Below are 18,116 nucleotides of genomic sequence, written 5' to 3'. Positions count from 1 at the left end.
GGAAGGCAGAAGCATCAGGACCCCAGGTTTGCAGGGAAAGGGCATGACAGGCAGAAGGACGTTCTTGAGCTAGGAAGGCTCAGTGGATAGGAGACAGAGTGAGCGGGCTATGCCTACAGGTGGAGTTTCTGGGGGACAGGTATCAGCCCCCAACAAGCCTGACTGCCAGGCTATGAAGCCTCCACGCAGGTGGGGCTGGGAGCCAGCAGGGGGCTCTGAGCAGGACAGTGACTTGTTCAGGATGGACTGCAGAGGGGAGAGGAGGTGTAAGGCCGGAACCCAGGCAGAGGTAGGGGTGTGGAAAGTAGTAGAAAACTCGCCATGGAGGAAAGGACGATGTGGGGCAGTCACATCCCCACTGTTGACGTTGGAGCCAGACCCCCTCCCAGCAGCCCTGGGGAGGGGCAGAGTCCCTGGTCCCATTCCGGCAGTGAGAATTTGCCCACGGCCACTTGCGAGGTGGGGGAGGAGCCTAAACAAACACCTCCTCCTGTCCCTCCAATTTCCCGTCTCTCCCCCTTGTAGCCCTCTCCGGTCCTTCAGGGTCAGTGTGGGCCCCTACTGCCCCCCAGTGGTCACCAACCGCTTGCACAGATCCTCTGTCCCGCTCCCATCAGTCCTGGGAAAGACCTAGAGGTGAGCTAGGGCCAGACCAGCTCCAGAGGGGGAGACTGAGGCCCAAAGCAGGCAGCATGAGTTCTAGAACCCAAACCTCTGGACTCCTGGGCCTGCCCCCGACCCAACTCTGCTCTTGTGTGAAACACATTCTGGTGTTTCTTAGCATCACCTCATTTTTTGGTCAGAAGGAGGCATCTGTTCAGCACTAGAGGGATTGAGCAGGAATCTGGTGGCATCAGGGAGGGTGAGGCTGAGAGACCTACAGGGGTGAGACCTTAGAAGGCTGATCAGAAACTTCTCAGTCCATTTGTCAAAGGCAGAAGGAGCTGGGCTGTGGGGCTCGCCCCAGAGAGCTGGATGAGGTGAGATGGGGTTTGAGTAACCCCAAAGCAGGAAGGTCATCATGTCCAAGGGAAAGCATTTCTTTCCTGAACCCCTGGTGAGCTGGCCCAAGGCTGGGCCACAGTCTGAGGGGACAGAGAGGCAGGAGGCCTGGACCCTACCCTAGAGAGCCCCATCCGAGGGAACCTGGGGCACAGGGGACGCAAATGAGGTGTGGAGGGGCCACCCCCACCATGGCAACTCATCAGAGGGGCCTATCCCAAGACCAATGCCAGAGGAAAGGGCAGGTCACCCCTCCTTCTGGGGCCAGAGCCACATCGCCTATGGCACTGCCAGAGGGAACAGTAGTTGGGGCCCAGGCAGGAGGCGATCCAGGCCAGGACTTAGAGGAGAAGGAGGGAATAAGGCCTGGCAGAGTAAAAGGGGCAAAAGCAGTGGGGTGGGGTGGGCAAGCCCACGCCAGCCAGGGAGTCTCAGGTACAAGAGAGGAACACATCTCAGATCCACACCTGGACACAGCCAGCTCCGGAGCTCGAAGGCCCCGCCCTCCCCTGGCCAGCTCAGGGCTCAGGCTGTGCTGTCACAGTAGCCTCTGCTTTCTGTAGATCTCGAAGCCCCAAGAGCAAAAGAAAAGAAAAGAACAAAGAAAGGAAGAGGTGAGTACCCTCCACCCGTCTCCAGCCCCTCAGCCCACTCCCCTTCTCCCCCACCCCCCCACCCCCGCAACCAGAAAACCTGGCCTTCTAGAATCACAGAATCAGGCCCTCGAAGATAGCTCATGTCCCCGCTGCCCAGAAGGAAAAATTCAGACCCAGAGAGGAAGCCAAGAGCCCCCATGAGTCGGTGGCAGAGCTGGAACCCAGACCTGTGGCCTCCCAGGCCAGGGTCCTTTCAAGTTCAGTCCTTGTGACTCCCCTGCATCCCAGTCACAAGAACACCAACTGAGGGGCGAGTGGGGTCTTGGGGGGCTGGGACTGTCTACAGAAAAGGATGCCTTTTTCCTAATTCTGACAAATGACCACATGGACTAACTCTGTGCCCAGCATGGACAGGGTTTGTGTTATTTTTGTATGAGGCTATTTTCTTAAGAGACTATTTTGGGGGGCTGGGGGGGAGACTATGGGGGCAGCAGCGGCGGGCAGGGAGGTCAGCAGAGGCTTCCATCAGGGCTTCACAGGGATCCCCCCTGGGGAGGTGGGGCAGAACTTGAGTACAGCCTGATTTCTCTCCCAGGCCACATGCAGAGTCCCCAGGCCGGAGGTCGCATCGCCACAGCAGCGGCAGCTCCCACAGTCCCTCACTGTCCTCCCATTACAGTGATTCCAGATCACCTAGCAGGTAGGCCCCGGGCCACTGGGCACGCTCAGGTGTGGTTGAGCTCCCTTTCCGCTGGAGGGAGGGGACCTGCAGTTTAAACACTCCCCCATCCCCAGGGCTGGGGAGCGGGGCTGACAGACAACAGCTCAGCAGTGGGTAGAAATTTACCAGGGCTGAGCTGCTGCCCATGCCCAAGGGCGCCCCAGACCCTGAATGGAAACCGAGGCAGTGTGAGGGCTGGGGCCTTGCTCTCTCCATGCCAGGGTTTCCCGGCGCAGTGGGGGGACGGGGGTGGGGGTAGGGCTACCTTTCGAGCCTGGCACCGGCCGCTTGCACACGGGGCGTCCCAAGCCGGCTCCCCCCGTGTAGGCTGAGTCCCAAGCACCGAGACGACGGGCGGAAGACGGGCAGCCAGCGGTCCAGCGGGAGCCGGTCTCCTTCCCCGTCCGGCGGCAGCGGATGGGGGTCACCCCAGCAGAACGGCGGCAGCAGGCAGCGGAGCGGAGCTCACGGGGGCCGCCCCGGCTCGGCGCACAGCTCGCTCGATGTACGTACGCTTGGCTTTGCAGAGGGTTCCCGCGCCGCGCGGGCTGCGCCGAGCTGGGTCGGGGCGGAGCTGGGTCGGGCCGGGTCGCCGCGGGGCAGGGGCCAGTGAGTGCGTCACGGGGGCGGGGCCGGCCGCTCCCCCCTCCCAGGCGCCCCTCCCCGCACCCGAGCGGCCAGAAATGCTGGTGTCAGGGTGAGGGGCTCCTGCACCCTTGACCTTGGCAAACTGAAGGCCAGAGAAGGTTGACCACAGGGGCGCTCAGCCTGTTGGGTAAAGAGCTGGAAAGGAAACAAGGCCTCCTGCCTCCCTTCCGCCAGGCATATTGGGGTGGGAGGGAGCATGGACATTGGTAGGAGTCGCAATCGGGAACAGGATTCAAGAGTCAGGACCTCCCTGGGGCATCACTTGGGCCCTGAGCCTCCCTCTCCCCACAAAGTCCTTTACCCCCATGGAAAGCCCGCCCTCCCTCAAAACCCTCATAACCCCTCTCCCAGATCCCTCCCCCATCTCAGTCCCCTTGCTGCCACAGAGCTGCATTTCTAAAGTCTGTCCCTTCCCGGGCACTGCCCACACTTGGACAGGTGTCTCAAACCTGTGGGCTCCACTTCCCATGGCCCATCCTTCCTAAGGCATCTCCCAGCATACTCACTGCTCCCTCAGAGATACTGTCCCCACACACCCCCACCCCCCAGGAGGCGAATAAACTCCTGGAGACCCACAGGCAGGTGTGGTGACCTTAGGAGCTGGCGGAGCCTTTCCCAGGTAGATGAGCTGGGCCAGGGTGGGAGGCTCTCCCAGGTCCTGGAGGTGGGGGCGGGGGAGGCCCACATCCCCTTTTGTCAGTCTTAGAGTCTAGGGTAGAGTCCCCTCAGGGAGAGGGGACTGCAGTGCTGGCAGGGGCACTGGATGGGCAAGTGGGCACAGGGGAATGGGGATGAGCAGGCCTGCAGGTTCCCCCCCCAGATCTCCAGGCTGCCCCAGGAGCCTCAGCAGGAAGGGGGGAGTCTGCCCCTCCCCAGACCTCAGGTCTCAGCAGCAAACATGTACGTGTTGGTCAGTTTCATTTTGATTTCTGGCTGTTTCCTTTCACTCCCTTTCTTTTCTCAAACACCCTTACTCTCAAGGCCTCAGGGAGGAAAGTCAAGGGCAGCTGACAAAAAGCTCTGAGTCTCAAGATCAATTTTTGTTTAACGACATTACCTGTCTTGAGACTGCCCCACCTGGACAGGGTGCCAGGCACCTGAGCTCCAAGGGACCTCGTTGGGCCACATGGGGAGGATCCCTCCCATATCCCTGGACCTGTCTTAGGAGTGGGAGAGGGCTCACAGAGGTAGCTGAGGGCGGCCCGGACAGGGACTGGTGCCACACGCCACAGAGATGATGCCCAATCTGGGCAAACCTAGAAGACATCGCCCCCGACCCCAACCCCATGGGCACAGAGCTGGAAGAGCACAGTACCCCAAACACCTTCTCGTGGGAACTTCACATCCTCTGAGAGGCACAGAAATGCAGGTTCTCTCGATCAGGGCCGTCCCGCAGGAGAGAGCAGCCAGGGAAGGCGGCCTAGCTTCTGGCCTCAGGGAGGAAGCCTCGGCAGCCATCTTGTCTCCCTCCCCAAAAATGGGACCAAATTTGGCATCGCCCTGGGAGTTTTCTAGAAGACAGCACTTTGTTACTCTTCTCACAAAACATGCTCCCCAAATCCTCTCCCTACCCTTTGGGCCCTACGAGATCTGGGACTTCAGAACATCCCAGGCCTCTCACCCTCACCTGATCCCCTCTTGGCCTGCAGATCCTTTCTGAGGAGCAACATGAGACTTGTTCTCATTCCAGGGAGGTGAGATAGGGGCTGGGGTCACAGACTTGGCCATTAACCAAAAATGTCTTTGGGAAAAAGTACTGGAGGGTGGGGTGGTATTCTTGGACGCTACCATTAAAAAAAGAAAAAGAGAGAGAGAAACAAATGGGAAAAGAAAAAGCTCACCGTTTTTTAACCCCGTCTATGTTTTTGTTTGTTTTTTTTTAGCCTCCCATTTGAAACGTGGTAATATTGTGATTCCATTTCTTGTTTAGCCGGAAGGGAAGAGGGTGGGGAAGTTTATGTAACTTTTCCTGTTATTTTGTTTCTGTTTGTATTTCCCTTTTTTTTCTTTCTTTTCTTTTCTTTCTTTTTTCCCTTTTGTAACATACAGAAATGCAAAGTATCTCTGTTTTTTGTTTTTTCTATCTTCTATGTTGTTCTAGAATTTTGCTTTTGTGCGTGTTACTGTGAGAACTTCTCCTCCTAATGCAGAGATGGTTTTTGAATCTCAAGTGAACATTAGTCATATACATGTCTCCCTATATTTTTTTTCCTTTGTAATCAGAATTTAAAAGGGAAGATAACTTTAAAAACACGACTCCCACACCAAGAGCTCCTGCCAAATCTTCGGCAGCAGCCAGCCCTCTCCTCAACACCGGGGCATGAGCTGGGACTGCTTCAGCTTTTAAATTAACAAAAGTGGTGCAGATGGTGCTTCTGTGTCTCAGTCTATAAGGAACCTTGGAGAGAAGCTGGGAGACCCAGGGAAGGGGAGAGACTTGTCCCAGGTCACCCAGGTTGCTTCCCAGAGCCCTGAGCTTCCTCAGTTCCATCTAGAATAAGATGGCTGCTCAGGCCCTTCCTGCCAGCCCTCAGATCCTTGGGAGGCCCCAGAGGAGGGAGCTGAAGGCACCTGATAGAGTTTAACTCAGGTGAGGGCTTCAAAGCCAGATATTCCCGGGCAAGAGAAAAAGTCCATCCTGGGCTTGAGACTGAGGCCAGCAGGGTGCTAGCTCCCAACACATCTCTTAGATGTCCCATCCCAGGCCAGGGCTGAGCCCCAAAGGGATTTCTGGGTTCTGCTGCTTACTGCTGTCTGTGGCTCAGAGAGGTCAAGTGACAAGCTCAAGGTCACACAGCTTTTTAGAGGTAGATCCCAAGATGTGGGAGAGTTGTCAATAGAAAACACACTCCAGGAGCCCTGAGCAAGGGGAGGAGGACGCGGGAGGTGGCTGCTGGTTGTCTCAGCTCCTAGGTTCCCCCTGAGGACCCCGCCAGATGTCAAGGGCACGCTCCCAACTCTCCTGGTTCTACGCAATTGCTGCCTCAGAGACCCAGGGAGCCCTGCGCCCTCACAGTTCACACACTACGTAGGGAAATAAATAGTGAGGCACAGAGAGGAAAGGGAGTGGCTCAAAGTCACACAACGTGGGACGGAAGAGTAAGATGACCTCACGGGACAAGTCCTTCCATCCGGTCTCACCTGCCTCCCCCCACCCCCAAGAACACAGACTGGTGCTAGCTTGGCCCTCCCAGCACATAGGCCAGAAAGGCTGTGCAGGGTTTGCACCTGCCTGGCTGCGCCTGCCCCTGGCATCTGAAGTGTTGAAGGAATCCTCGTTGTTTGGTGAGGATGGCGGAGGAGGTTCCCGAGCAAGGCCCCCGGGCTGTCTCTGGTGGCTGCCTTGGGCTCAAATCTCATCACTTAATGGGGAGCCTAGAATGACCCCAAGAAGAGGTGCCCGTGACTCTCCCTGACCTGCCTCATCCCAGCCTCCCTGCTCCCGACCCCCAGGAAAGAGCAGTGACCACGGCTGCGGTGGGGCAGTCAGGATAGGAAGGGGCATCTTGGCATTTCTTCCAGGATGAAGCCAGAAGACAGGAAGGATACATTTTGCTAAAATGATGCTGAAGCCGGGGTGGGGGGGGGGCGGGGAGTTGACTTGAGGCTGACCCAATCCTCCAAATTCGATCTGCGGTTGCCTTCCCTTTTAAATGCGTGATTCCCTTTCACCCCATCTGTCCAGTCTGATAGCCCTTGTTTAAACAGCTTTTCTCTCTTCTGTCTGGGTCCACCTTCCCCTCTGTCTTCCTGCCTCTCTCTTTGTTTCCTTCTGCCTCTGTTTCTTTGTTTCTCTGCTGTCTGTCTGTCTCTCTCCCCGTGTCTCTCTGTCTCTTCCTGGCCATCTCTCTCCCCTGACTTGGGCCTCTCGCCCCCTGCTGCCAGCCCCTCCTTCACCCATGCTGTGGTTCTGTTTCCATCAGCTGCTTCCTGCATGCCCTCTGGAGGTTTTCTGTTGTTTGAAGGTTAAAGAAAGGTTGGCTCTTGGAGCCTGTGGGTTTAAAAAAAAAAAAAAAGAAGCAAACAGAAATGGCTGGGCAGGAGCCCCCTCCCATTCCGGGGACTAGACCGAAAGCCGTATGGCTGCCCCGTGCTGATTCAGAGGGGGAGCGCAGCTTAGAGACACTGTCTTACCCCGATTCTGCATTCCCAATGCGGAGACCTTCTTTTCTTTTTTATTATTGCATTCCCGTCCCTGACCACTGAGAAGGTAGGTATCCCGGCTCCGCTGTGCGCCGCTCCCATCTCCAGATAAGCCCCGCCACTCTGCTTGGTTTGAATGTGATTTTCTTTCTCTCTCAATCTCGCTCTGGTTGGTTTTCTCCCCCTCCCTTTTTCTTTCTTTATTTTAATGACTACTCATTTGTAACTTGCATTTTCTCCAAATGAGCTACAAAGCTGTGTTTCCTGGTTTGTCGTTTAGTTTTCTTGACTTTTCCTGACAACTTTTCTGGTTCATTCTTTCCCCCCTTTCCCACCTTCCCCTTCTCCTTCTTCTTCCTCTCCATCCCCACCCCATCCCCCAAGCCTCCCTCACGCCCTCTCTTTCTCATTTTGTTGTCCGAATGCATTTCTGTGTGGTTTAGCATTCCGAGTTTGTGTTCCCTTCCTGAGCTGTATGCTGCGGTGAAGCCAGTTTGATTTCTATTGTCTGGAGTAGCCGCTAAGCCCCTCACCCTCACGCCTGCCAGTCCCCTGGGCCACCTTGGGCAATAAGTGATGGTGAAAGGGCCTGTGCTGGGCCTCTTGGCCTCCAGATCTTGGAAGAAGTTCTGGCTGAGGTCAGGCCTGAGGAAAGAGCTCTGTCCCCCGCTCCAGGGCCTGCTGGGCTCCCACGGTCCTGCCCTGGTGGCAGGTGCAGCAGCTGGCACCAGGACTGAACCTCACCGCTCCATCTTTTGGGCGTAAGGGTAGTTGAACTTCAGGGGTGATGTGAGCTGGCCAGGAACAGGCACCGGATGTAGATGACCTACTTAGCAAAGTCTCTGTGGGGGCAACTTGAGAGATGGAGGGGATGCTCAGCTCTCCCACCCCCCTGCCTGGACCACAACCCAACCCAGTCAGGGGCTCCCTCAGTCCCCCAGCATCCTTCCATCTTCCAAATGTGGGCTAAATGTGGTCCCTCAGTGCAGATGATCCGGAAGGGACAGTCAGTAGGGGCCAGGGGCCCTCAGGATGTTGATGGAGAACCAGGCCTGGATCCTGAGACTTGTGACCCCCAGCCCGGTGCTCATCCAGCCACACTGAGGGTATACATGAGGAGTAGGTCCTCAGGGGCCCCATCTCCCCGTCCTTGCCCTTTAAACTGTTCCCTGTCCCACCTGGGAGCCGCTGCAGAAGTTTGACACCCCAACCCTCGTGAGGCCTCGGTGGGCCTCCATCCTCAGCTTTGAAAAGAAAAAGGCTGGCTATTCATCCTCTCCTCCCCCCATGCTGGCCCCAGGGGCAGGTCCCAGGGAGCTCACCCACCAGAGCATCCCTCATCCCTGGGTGGTGCTGGAGGGCAGACAAGGACATCGTTCAGGGAGGGAGAAAGTGCCGCTGGTCTGACGGAGGAGACTCCATCCCAGCCTGATGCGGGAGTGGAGGCCTTGCCTTCGAGGAGTACCTGATGTGACCAGGGCCCCCGAAATAGGATTTTCAGATGCTGAGTTAGAGGGGGTAGCTGTTCCAGATGCTCACTTGTTCTTGTCCTTAAGGACACCAGGACTGGGCAAGCACCCTGTCCCTTGCTACTCTTACCTTTCCCCTCAAAAATGTCTTACAGAAGCAAAAGATGTCAGGTAGCAGGTGGTACCAAGGAGCAGAGGGGCTCCTGGGAGCAGGGCTCAGAGGCAGGCGAGGTCCTTCATTCACGCACTCACTCATTCATTCATACATGCACACACTAGGCCAGCACATGCTGGCACTCCTCCGTACCAGACCCCATCTTGGTGTCCATGCCAGGGGAGAAGCAGGCAGGCCTGGGTTCACAGCCCCCATCTGTCAGGCTGGAGGACTGATGAAGATCACTCAGAACGATGAGAGGGAAGAGCTGAACCGTGGATGGGGAGCTCCCGCTGGCCACGGTAGCCCCAGCCCTGGCACAGCCTGGCAGAGTCCATACTAAGGGAAGGAACAAGGGTCTGTGGGATCATAGCGGAGAGCACCCGACTCAGGGTGAGGATCAGGAGAGGCTTCCTGGAGGTGGTGACCTCTTGCTAGGGTTGGGGGGCGATAGGCATTAGCCAGGGGAAAGAGGCAAGAGGGACAAGAGTCACAGAGAGCAGGCTTCTGGGGATGTTTGGAGGTCCCTGGCCACCACAGTCCTGTCCATCCATGAAGTTCCGTGGTGTCTGGACTCGGATCTCCCTCAATTCCTGGGAAGAATGAGACCCAAGCTGGGGAAGAGGCTCACCCTCTGGCAGGATCACGGCGACTCTTTCTCCAGGGCTTCTGGAGGCATGGGTGGATAAGGGTGAGATGGGCTCTAGAAGTCTCCCCGGGGAGGTGCTATCTGCCACCCTACCCAACATAGCCTTCCTCCCACCCTCCTCCATCCTGGCACTTGGGAGATACCCATGGGGCCCCAGGCCTTCCTGCCCTGCTCTGACCCTGTTCATCTGTAAGGGGACCATGAGTAAGAGTTGTCCTCTGAAAAGAACCTCTCAGCCCCTATACAGGCCCACCTAGCAGAGACCCAGCTATCCCCCACTTTACCAATGGGGAAACTGAGGTTTCCAGAGTTGGTCACTTCCTTAAGGTTTCACAGCAAACTCATATCAGAGCTAATCCCAGGGTGTTCCACTTTGCCAATTACTATCATCTGGGGCTCTAACAGCCATTTGGCTTGAAGGAGATGAGAGGGAAGTAGGGAAGAGCTTGGACTTCAAGACATGCTAGGCAGGAAGCATCCGGCTCAGCACAGGGCGTCTGGCCCGGGGGCTTGGGTCTCAGTGCCTAGGATCCTGGAGGTTTCTTTCTCATTTGCCTCCTCTGGAGGGAAAAGGATGCTGGATGACAGAACCTAGTTCTGGGGGCTTGGGCGCTGTGAAGCACTGGCCACCTGCTGGGGTGGAGGGGGTTATGTGTTAGGGAAGACAGGTGTCTCCTGGTCTACTGAGAATGGACTGCCATTTCAGAGGGGCCGTGGCGGAACAGCCCAGCGTCCGTCTCTCCTAGCAGAGGTGAGCTGGTGATCAGGAAGGTCAGAGTGCTCAAGGGACACCTTGGTACCCAGTGATATCCATTCTGCCTGCCTATGTCTGCCCCTGCCCTAAACAGAGGGCTCTCCCAGGTCTTCATGGCCCATTTGGCTCTGGACAGCTGCTCTCCCTGCTATGGCTGGTGTTCATTGGCTGCTGCGGCCACCAATCATGAGCTAGCTGTGCCCTGCCCCAGAGGGAGCTGACTTCTTCGTCTAGGGATTCAGGCTTAGCACAGAGAGGTCTTAACGCCACACCCCCACCCCCTCCAGGAAGCACCCAGGGCCATGCCAAGGAAGCCACGCCCCTTCCTGTCCCTGGCAGCAAGGTGCCCTGAGGCGTGGCAGCTGGTTTTGCTCTCTCCTCCAAAAGAGCTTGACCCAGACCCTGCCCCTTTCCTAAGACTCCCTGGTTTGGCCCTGTCCCTTGCGAGGGCATTTCTTCCTCAGCAGACCGCACTGAGGCCCTACTAGATGCCAAGTTCTGTGATAAAAACTGAGGTTACAAAGCTGAACCCAACACCACATTGGCCCTGGAGGTGCTCCAAGTCAAGTTGGTGCTGGTGATTGGGGGCTGGGGAGGGATGGGGGACAGACTTACAGACAGACAAGTGCAATCAACTGTTACTGGAATGGAAGCCTAAGGACAGGAGGAAGGGTCAGTTCTGTGGAGGGTGGGGGATGGAGAGGGTGGTCAGGGAATCCTGGAATATTTGCTCTGGAAGGGACATCCCGAAGCAAAGCCTGACCGTCTCATTTTGTGGATGGGGAAACTAAGGCCCAGACTAGGGAAGTGACTTGGCCAGGGTCACTCAGTGAGATTGTGGCAGGCTCTCAGACCCCTGCTTCCCAGCCAGGGCCCTTTTGATGGTACCAGGTGCCCTTTCTGGTTTTCTGTAGCCCGATGCTTGTGTCCTGACTCCACTTTTGGAAAAACATTCGACATCTCTATCCAGTGGTCACCCAAGAGGTACCTGCTCAGGCCCGAGGAGCTGGGCGCTGCTAACCCTTCCTCCAGAGGCGGCACGGCCTCCTCTTGGCCTAGAATGGGGTGGTTGCGTTTTTCTCTCTCTCTCTCTATGTCTCTTGCATTTTTGTGAATCTAATGATGAACTTACGCTACCACGCTTTTCCCTTCTCTTACACACCTTACCTACTAAAGGAGGAAGTGCCCCTTTATTGGTAAGTGGACGTTAACCAAGAGGGACTTAAACAATCAGAACTTAAAAGAAAAAAAAAAAGAAAAAGAAAGAAAAAGAAAAGAGAGAAACAGAAAGACAGTCGGGTGCTACTGACAGCTCCACAGATCTCTGCAGGGCCGGAAAACAAAGAAAGAAAAAATGTTAACAGAAAAATGTCAGTTCCCCAGGAGTTCAGACATTGTTTTTGATTTCGGTATCTAATGACATTTGTGGATTTTGTTTTTTATTTCGTTTTTCCTCCCTTTCTTCGGTTCAGTTTTGAGTTCAGTTGTCCCGCCTCGCTCCCACCCCCATCTGTGTGCCGTGTGCCCCCTCCATCCCCTCACCCACCCCCCAAGCGCTGGGCGGCCTGGCCTGGTGGGCTGGCCCTGGTCCGGCCTCCCGGTGCCCGCCCTCTCTCTTCTCTCTGCCGGGATCCTCCGTCCCGTCGAGGGGGGGGCAATGCCAGCCCCCGTGCCCGTCCTGGATTCCCCCTCCCTGACAGCCCACCCCCACCCCCACCGCTCCGTCCCTCTTGTGTTTTGCATGCCGAGAACCTTGCATGAGCTGCACTGTTGAGGCCAGAAGGTGGACACTCAGGAGAGGCAGAGGCAGGGCAGGCGCGGGGAACCGTGTGTGCGATGCTCCGGGACTGGCAGCCCCCGGCCTGGGCCCGGTGAAAGCCCCCTCTCCTTCTCTCCCCCCACCCCGCCCGCCCGCTCTCTCCCCCTCGGCCTCTTGCTCCTTCTCTGGATCTGTCCTCTCTCTCTGTCTCTCCTCCTTTCCTGTCTCCGCTCTGTCTCTCTGCTTCTCTAACCTCTCCCCGTCTCTTTCCTCTCGGCTCTGCCTCTGCCTCTCCCCCTCTGGATTCTCCGTCTCCTCTCTCTCTCCGTCTCTGCCCGCTTCTGTCGCCCTCTCCGTCCCCTCTCCACCCCCTACGTGCCCTCTCTGCCTCTCTCCCCGTCAGAAGCCCAGCTCGCCCTCGCCCAGGGCCCGCGACCAGGCGGAGGCCGGCGTAGCCACGCCGCCCGCGCGGGGGAAGGAGAGCCCGAGCCCGCGCTCGGCGCCGTCGTCGCAGGGCAGAGGAGGCCGCGCGGCCGGCGGGGCGGCCAGGCGGCGGCGGCGGCGGAGGCGGCGGCGGCGGCGGAGGCGGCGGCGCTCCCGGTCCTCGGCGTCCGCGCCCCGCCGCAGGGGCCGCCGGCGCTCCCGGCCCGCGCCGCCCCGGGGCTCGTCGCGCTCGCTCAGCAGGGCCCGCTCCAGCAGCGACTCGGGCGGCGACGCCCCCGGCCCCGGGCCCGAGCCCGGCTCCGAGCGAGGTCACGGCGGGCACGGGAAACGGTGAGCGGGCTCGGCCCCTGGGACCCGCACCGGGCTCCCCTCCCCGCCCCCTCGCCCCACCGAGCCCTCTCCCCTCCCCGGTCATACCCCCTCCCCGCGCACTGAGCGCCCCACCACTGACCCCTCTCCCCGCAGCGGACCTGTCCAGCCGCCCCCGCGCTAAGATCCAGATCCTCCTCGCACAACACAGCACCCTCCTCCCGTACTCGCCCCCCACCCCCATGATCACTCTTTCTCGACAGCACGGAACAGCTTCTTCCTCACTGATTCCTCTCCCCCCACCAGAGCCCCCTTCTCTCCTCCGGGAACCTCTCCCCGACCGCCAACACAACAACCGCTTCGTCCGCACTAACCCCATACAACCCCTTCCTCTCCTGAGTCCTTTCCCCCCCAGGGCTTCCACTCACTCTCTCCCTAAGTGAGCCCCCTTCCCTGTCACCGGGCCCCCCTCCGCCCGCTCCTCCCCTGCCCGGGGCCCACTGTCTCCCAGCTGAGCCCCCCCTGTCGCCGTGCCCCTCCTCCAGGGCCAAGGAGCGGCCCCCGCGCGCCCGGCCCGCCAGCACCTCCCCGTCCCCGGGTGCGCACGGCAGGCACGGCGGCCCGGAGGGGAAGAGCTCGTCGCGCAGCCCGGGCCCGCACCCTCGCTCGTGGAGCTCCAGCCGCTCGCCCTCCAAATCCCGCTCGCGCTCCGCGGAGAAGAGGACCCGCAGCCCCAGCCGCTCGCCGTCGCCCAAGAAAACCGTGGGCCGGTAAGTGCGGGCCCAGGGGTGGCGGCGGGACCGGCCGGGGCTGCTGGGCCGCGTCGCTCATCTCGGGCCGGGCCCCGCAGGGACAAGGACGGCGAGGGCCGCGCGAGGCACGCCGAGGCCGAGGCCGCCCGCGCCCGGCGCCGCTCCCGCAGCTACTCGCCCATCCGCAAGCGGCGCCGGGACTCACCCAGCTTCATGGAGCCGCGGCGCATCACCAGGTACGGAGGGGCCGGGGCCGGGCCACGGGGACCTTGGGGGTCCTCGACCAACCGCACCTGGTGCGGGGAGGGGAGGGCGCCGAAAGAGAGAAGGTGAGGGTTGGGAGAGGGAAGAGGGCGCTCAGGCTAGGACTGAGGTGCTGGGGAGGGGTTGGGACCCGAGAGGCAGAGGTGCAGGCTCACTTGCGGGGAGGGAGGCCTCCAGAAGGGAAGCGTCCTGAGGGCCATGGAGGGGAGGGGCTCGGTTCTGGGGTCTGGGTACAGCAGCAGGCAAGCAGTTCAGCTCTGGAAGATTCCAGCCATCCCTCTTGGAGCCCCTCCCTCCTCCTTCCCTCCCCACATTCATCTCCTGGCAATGATGTGTCCTTTTCTCCTTCATCTCAAGGTCCAGCCTGCTGAGTGGCCTGTGGCCAGCCTGGGGGCCGGGTGGACCCCCTCTCCACAGGCTGCAGGGGAGATGCCCATGTGAGCTGACTGGCTCTGTTCGGCTGTCTGTCTGCCTCTCCTTTTCTCACTAAGCTCTCTGCTCACTTCCCAGTCCCCTGGGGAATTTGGAGGAGGGGGCACCGGCAGTCTGGTCTCTGGGGCAGCTGTGAGGGGAACCGGTCCCTCCCACTTTGCCCACACAGTCTGCCGGGACTGGAGGGTCTGGGCCTGGGTCTCCAGGTGAGATGATGGTCTGCATTTGTGGAAATCACCCTGCAGCCCTAGATCCCCGACATGGGGTAGAGGGCCACAGGCAAAATTCTGAGCCCAGCTCTGCCCTGGCCTTGCTGGGCAGCCATGGGAGATCAGCGTGCCTCTCCGGGCCTCAGTTCTCACATCAGAGCTAGAGGCCAGGCTGCCAGGCTTGGGACACCCCCCCCGCCAGATACCCCCATAAGCAGGGGGTCCTAAGACAGCCTCCACACCTTCCACCTGGCACCCCCTTCAGCCCCTCCCAGGCTGCCTCCTCCTCCCACTAACAGACACCTGTTTTCTTTCTCAGAATTAACCCCACGCAATGGGGCACTGTCGCCCCCTTAACTCTGTTTTCTTTTCTCTGGGTCACAGTCTCCTGGCTTCAAACTAACTCTGGGCCAGCGGGAGGTAGCTGAGTAAGGAGTGGGGGCCGGCAGGCCTGGGCCAGGGCCTTGGGCATGGGCAGCAGTGGCCAGGGGGCTCCTTTGGTGCCCTCTGAGTGACCTGAGAACCAATATCCTCTGTCCTGTGGGGAACAAAGAAGCAGGAATGGGCCATATTCACAAACCCTCCCGTGCACAGAAGCCACTGCTTAGCTTGGCTTAAAAGTTGCATTTATTCAACAGATTTTTATTGAGCACCTACTCCGGTCAAGCAGAGACTTGGTCCCCTTTCCCTGCAGACAAGTGAGGAAAAACAAAGTGATCAACATGAAATTGGACCACTGCATGTCCAGTCTTGCTGGGGCAGGGGTGGAGGTGGGGAGAATTCCAAGGTCAAGGCTCAGGGGAAACTGAGGCAGGGAAGCCCTGGCCACTGCTGGGGAGGGGCTCAGGGCCTGAGTGAGGGCCCAGGACTGGCACAGATCAGGGCCTTGGCTGGCCTGTAATCAGCTCTTCCCTCCCGGCAGTGCCCGAAAGCGTCCCATCCCCTACTACCGGCCCAGCCCCTCGTCCTCCTCCAGCTGCCTGAGCAGCGACTACTCAAGCCGGAGCCCCAGCCCTGGCCACAGCCATGGAAGCTACAGCAGCCGCAGTCGGACCCGCAGCCGCACTCGCAGCCCTTCCAGGACCCCCAGTCCCAGCTACCACAGCCGGAGCAGCTCAGAGAGCGGGGGCTTCTGAGCCCAGCAGACCCAGTTTCGTGCCCCCTGGCACAGGGAGAGGCGAGGGGTCAGGACCCAGGAGCTGCAGGGGGCCTGCACCCCACTGCTACAAGGAGGTCCCGGGTCCAGGGAAGACCTTGAGGGCGGGGGCCCTGAAGACAAAGAGGATCTGGATTCTGCTGCTTCTAGGGGGCCCCCGCCCTCACCTCCCGCTCGCCCACCATGGCCAGGGAACAAGAGCCGTTTCGAACACAGGGACCACCCTGCCCCGCTTCCTGCTTGAGGCCAGCTCGCCAGGCTGGGGACCTCAGCTCAGTGGACCCAGGGACACCTTTGACGGTGCCAGACCTGGGAGCCTCCCCTGCCACTCCATAGGACCCTCAGCTCCTCTCTACCCCTGGGCGGACACGGCGAGGGGACAGCAAGCGGAGCTAAGTTAGACAAGAAGAAGAATGGCCTGACCTTGGTGCACCACCATCCAGGCTGAGGAACCACTTCCTTCGAGCCGGCTGCAGGAGGACCCTGGCTGAGAGCTGGAGGCTGGCCCCAGAGCCTCCCCAGATGCCTCCCCTGGCCCAGGAGTGCCCAGACTGGGTGGGCCCCTAAGCCCCAGCCTGAGGGTCCAGGGAGCTCACCCTTGGTCGCACCTCTCCAGCCCAGGCTCTCCCCTCCAGCCCTCGCCCCGTGCCCTGGGCCGAGGCCACACCAGCCAGGCCTTCTGCATGACGAGAGGTGGGATATACAGACCACAGCTGCATCTGACCCTGAGATCAAAAGGGGTTCGGGTCAGGAGGTGGAAGGGAGAAGCGGTAGACGGAGGAGGAGCCTGTGAGGGGAAGAGCAATGCAGTCGGCTGACTGAGCGGCCTCGGGGAGCCCCGGTGTGCCCAGTGGCTGGGACCTGGGCCGGATGGCAGCAGGCCTAGGGTGACGTGCCCTTTGGGGCTGCCCAAGGGAGCAGGGAGCCAAAGGGAGCACTTCCTCCTCCTCTTCCAGAGAGGGGCGCTACACCCCTTCGAAGAAAGGGTAGAATCTAGACGGAGGGCCTTGGCCTGGGGCATGGACGGGGAAGCAGCGGCCCCCAGCCCTCTACTGCTGCTCCCAGCCCCCTCCTCCTGGGGCCCTCAGGGATCTCACGAAGTCTTCCTTGGCCCAACAGGGCAGATGCCCTGGGCTCCGGTGGGGGGAGGGGTCTGGGGTCTGGTCCGGGTTCCCCCTCTCTGTTTCCCCGTCCTTCTCCGCGGTGCGGATAAAAATTGGACTCTAATAAAACACTTGGTGCCCGGATGGCAGGTGGTGAGACCAGGCCTCTGTGGATTTGGGTACCTGGGGAGTGTGGGGAAGGCAGAGGGTCCTGGGGTCCTTGCCTCTGAGAAATGAGAGGGACTCAGACTCCAAGGGACCAGGACCCAGCACGTCCACCTCGTGTCTCCACGCGTGAGTCTGTGGAGCCTGCAGCTTGGTGGGGAGAAAAACAGGGACCCAGAAAGGCCTTCTCCCTAGCCGGGAGGCCCTGTGGGCTTTGAATACCCCCATTCCACCCGACGCCCAGACACCTGGCCTTGCTTCAGCAGTGAACAGGGGATAGGACGGGCCCACGTGCAGGACCCTCCATAGCGGTGGAGTGTTCAGAACCGCTGGAAAACAGCGCAGAGCAACGCCGGCTGTGAATCCAGGCTCCACGCGGGACTGTGAGGAAGCTGAAAGGGGATGCTGTCCTAAGAGTGCCCGGCACAGGGCCTGCCATAGAGCGAGTCATAAGTGGCCACTTAAAAGAAAACACCATGTGTCCAGCCCCGGATGGGTGCTGGGATGGGGATTGGAAAGGGAGAGCTTGGCGTGGTTTTTACTTTTTAATAGCTATTCACACTGTATTTCTTCCTTTCTTTTTTTTTTTTTTTTTTGCGGTATGCGGGCCTCTCACTGTTGTGGCCTCTCCCGTTGCGGAGCACAGACTCCGGACGCGCAGGCTCAGCAGCCATGGCTCACGGGCCCAGCCGCTCCGCGGCACGTGGGATCTTCCCGGACCGGGGCACGAACCCATGTCCCCTGCATGGACAGGCGGACTCTCAACCACTGCGCCACCAGGGAAGCCCTGGATTTCTTTCTTTTATAGAGACCTAAACAAATGCACACACTCTCCTCTTCCTCCTCTCCTCATCTTCCTTATCCTTTTCTTTTAGTGGTAGATGTTAACCTTGCTTTGAATCAGCTGCTCTTTGGGAATCTGATGGAAGTTGGGAACCCTTTCCTCGAAATAATGTGCACACGCCCACCATCTGCAGGCAACTTCAGACCTCACAGGCACTCTGCAATCCTTTAGGGCTCCACAGGTCAAGAACGCTGACCCACCTCTACTGAGAGGGCAGTGGACGTGGCCACGGCTCTGGGCTGTGCGTGCCACGACACAGGAGATGTCCTTGGTCTGTTCTGGGCTGCAGAGCGGGGGTGCCGTGCTCTGAAGGCTAGGGCTGTGTCAGCACATGACCTCTCTCTACTTTCTATTCCCTCAGACCGGAAGGGGCACCTGAGGAGGCCTTTGGCCAGTGGCTCTGTTTCTGATCTGAGGAAGCTGGTCAAAGAAGTGTCAGTGATCTCTTTAATGCTTTACACAGGTTCAGCAAAACTAGGCCTCAGGCTGGGAGTTCCCTGGCGGTCCGGTGGTTAAGACTTCACGCTTCCGATGCAGGTGGCA

At 59.4% G+C, this 18,116-nt stretch overlaps 1 protein-coding gene across 1 annotated transcript in view; it reads left to right on the top strand.

The window, feature by feature from the left end:
• The window catches only part of SRRM3 (serine/arginine repetitive matrix 3), a gene marked incomplete at its 5' end in the record, with an annotated part of 35,361 nt that extends 17,839 nt beyond the window's left edge, over positions 1 to 17,522 (top strand). The window contains 9 exon segments of the mRNA XM_082670523.1: positions 1,566 to 1,616; positions 2,194 to 2,298; positions 2,647 to 2,824; positions 12,299 to 12,669; positions 13,194 to 13,418; positions 13,499 to 13,636; positions 14,022 to 14,067; positions 14,069 to 14,101; positions 15,228 to 17,522. Of these exon segments, the coding sequence (XP_082526649.1) occupies positions 1,566 to 1,616; positions 2,194 to 2,298; positions 2,647 to 2,824; positions 12,299 to 12,669; positions 13,194 to 13,418; positions 13,499 to 13,636; positions 14,022 to 14,067; positions 14,069 to 14,101; positions 15,228 to 15,563 (1,483 nt within the window). The 3' untranslated portion in view covers positions 15,564 to 17,522.
• Positions 17,523 to 18,116: the final 594 nt, after the last annotated feature.

This window comes from Grampus griseus (genome assembly GCF_964374135.1).
Source record: "Grampus griseus genome assembly, chromosome: 14".
NCBI lineage: Eukaryota > Metazoa > Chordata > Mammalia > Artiodactyla > Delphinidae > Grampus > Grampus griseus.
This window is presented reverse-complemented; position numbering and strand designations above follow the sequence as displayed.